Genomic DNA, 1,447 nt, shown 5'->3' with positions numbered 1-1,447 from the left:
TTTCGTACGGGCACACGCATTGAAGATAATTTATTTATTTTGACACAATGCATCGAAATTGCTGAACAGAATCGGAGCCCATTACTGGTGGCTTTTCTGGACATATCGAAAGCATATGACTGTGTGCATCGGCCAGTGCTCTGGGATATTCTGCAACGGTCTTGAGGAAGAGGACCTGGATATCCTCAGGTCACTGTATGAAGGGGTAACGGCCAGGGCGGACTGGGGGGGGGCCACATGACAGCATCTGTGAAGAGTAAGTGTGGACTTCGGCAAGGGTGTCCTTTGTCGCCGCTGCTCTTCATGCTCTACATTGTAGGTTTATCCCAAAAGCTGGAAGCATCAGGGTGCGGGTACGCACTGCGGCACAATGAGCAGGGGAGGGCAGTGACGACGAGGGTCCCAGCGCTGATATACGCAGACGACATTGCGTTGCTGGCACACTCACCGGACGAGCTCCAGGCTTTGCTGGACATATGTGGGGACACAATGGCCACACTCCATCTGCGGTTCAACCCACAAAAGTGCGGCGTCATGGTATGGGGGCCGAAGAGCTACTCCGGGGAAGCATGGTCTCTACAAGGAAGCACCCTACAGTGCACGGACAGGGTGAAGTACCTCGGAGTACACTTGAACACAGGGCCCAGATATCTTGAGCAGCACGAGCACGCACTGAGGATGAAGGCAACAAGATACCGGGGCATCTTGGGTAGGCAGACGTTGTGGGCCTTCAACAGGTACGAAGTGATGAGGGGGCTGTGGAAGATGGTAGCGGTACCGGGGCTGACGTATGGGAATGCGGTGCTGTGCATCTCATCTGGTACAAGAGAATTTCTGGAAAGACGTCAAAGAGAAGCCGGCCGAGTAGCCCTGGGCGTGCACCGACAGACACCTATTGAGGCGATACAGGGAGACGTGGGGTGGTCCTCCTTCGTGGCTCGTGAGGCGGTGGCTAAGGCAACGTATGAGAAGCGTTTCATGCGCCTCCCCAGTGCCAATCTCGCGCGACAGGTGTGGGTGCACACCAACTTTGCCAGCTGCTCAACAAAGTGGGCACGTCGCACACGAAGCCTGCGGGACCGATATCACCTCCCCACTGTCTGTCTGGAATCCACGCAGGGCGAGTGAAGGTGGCAGTGCCAGCGGTCAGTACAAGGCAGCTGGTGCGGCAGCAGGAAAGGGAAGAGTGGGTGAGAACGGCCGAAAAGAAGTCGTCTATGACTGTGTACATGATGGGGAAGGGAGACATCGCCAAGGAGGCTTTTTTCGACAATTCACGAGGAAGTGGTCTGTTGGCGGAGGCACGATCTGGCGTGCTACGTACTCGACAATGGAGGGCACACTATGTTGACAGGCAGCAGACGCAATGCATCCTTTGCAATGCAGCAGAGGAAACAATCGAACACATAGTCCTCCAGTGTCCGAAGATCCACCCACCCTCCGAGAC

At 55.6% G+C, this 1,447-nt stretch overlaps 1 protein-coding gene across 1 annotated transcript; it reads left to right on the top strand.

Annotated features, from left to right (window-relative positions):
• The first annotated feature begins 233 nt into the window (after positions 1-233).
• Positions 234-1,128, top strand: LOC119391913 (uncharacterized). The gene has a single exon (XM_037659563.2). It carries the CDS (start codon positions 238-240, stop codon positions 1,126-1,128), a length of 891 nt encoding a protein of 296 aa, XP_037515491.1. The 5' UTR covers positions 234-237.
• The last annotated feature ends 319 nt before the right edge of the window (positions 1,129-1,447 follow it).

The sequence above is a fragment of the Rhipicephalus sanguineus genome, chromosome 4 (genome assembly GCF_013339695.2).
Source record: "Rhipicephalus sanguineus isolate Rsan-2018 chromosome 4, BIME_Rsan_1.4, whole genome shotgun sequence".
NCBI lineage: Eukaryota > Metazoa > Arthropoda > Arachnida > Ixodida > Ixodidae > Rhipicephalus > Rhipicephalus sanguineus.
Note: the sequence above shows the minus strand (reverse complement) of the source record. Positions and strands in the feature narration are given on the sequence as shown.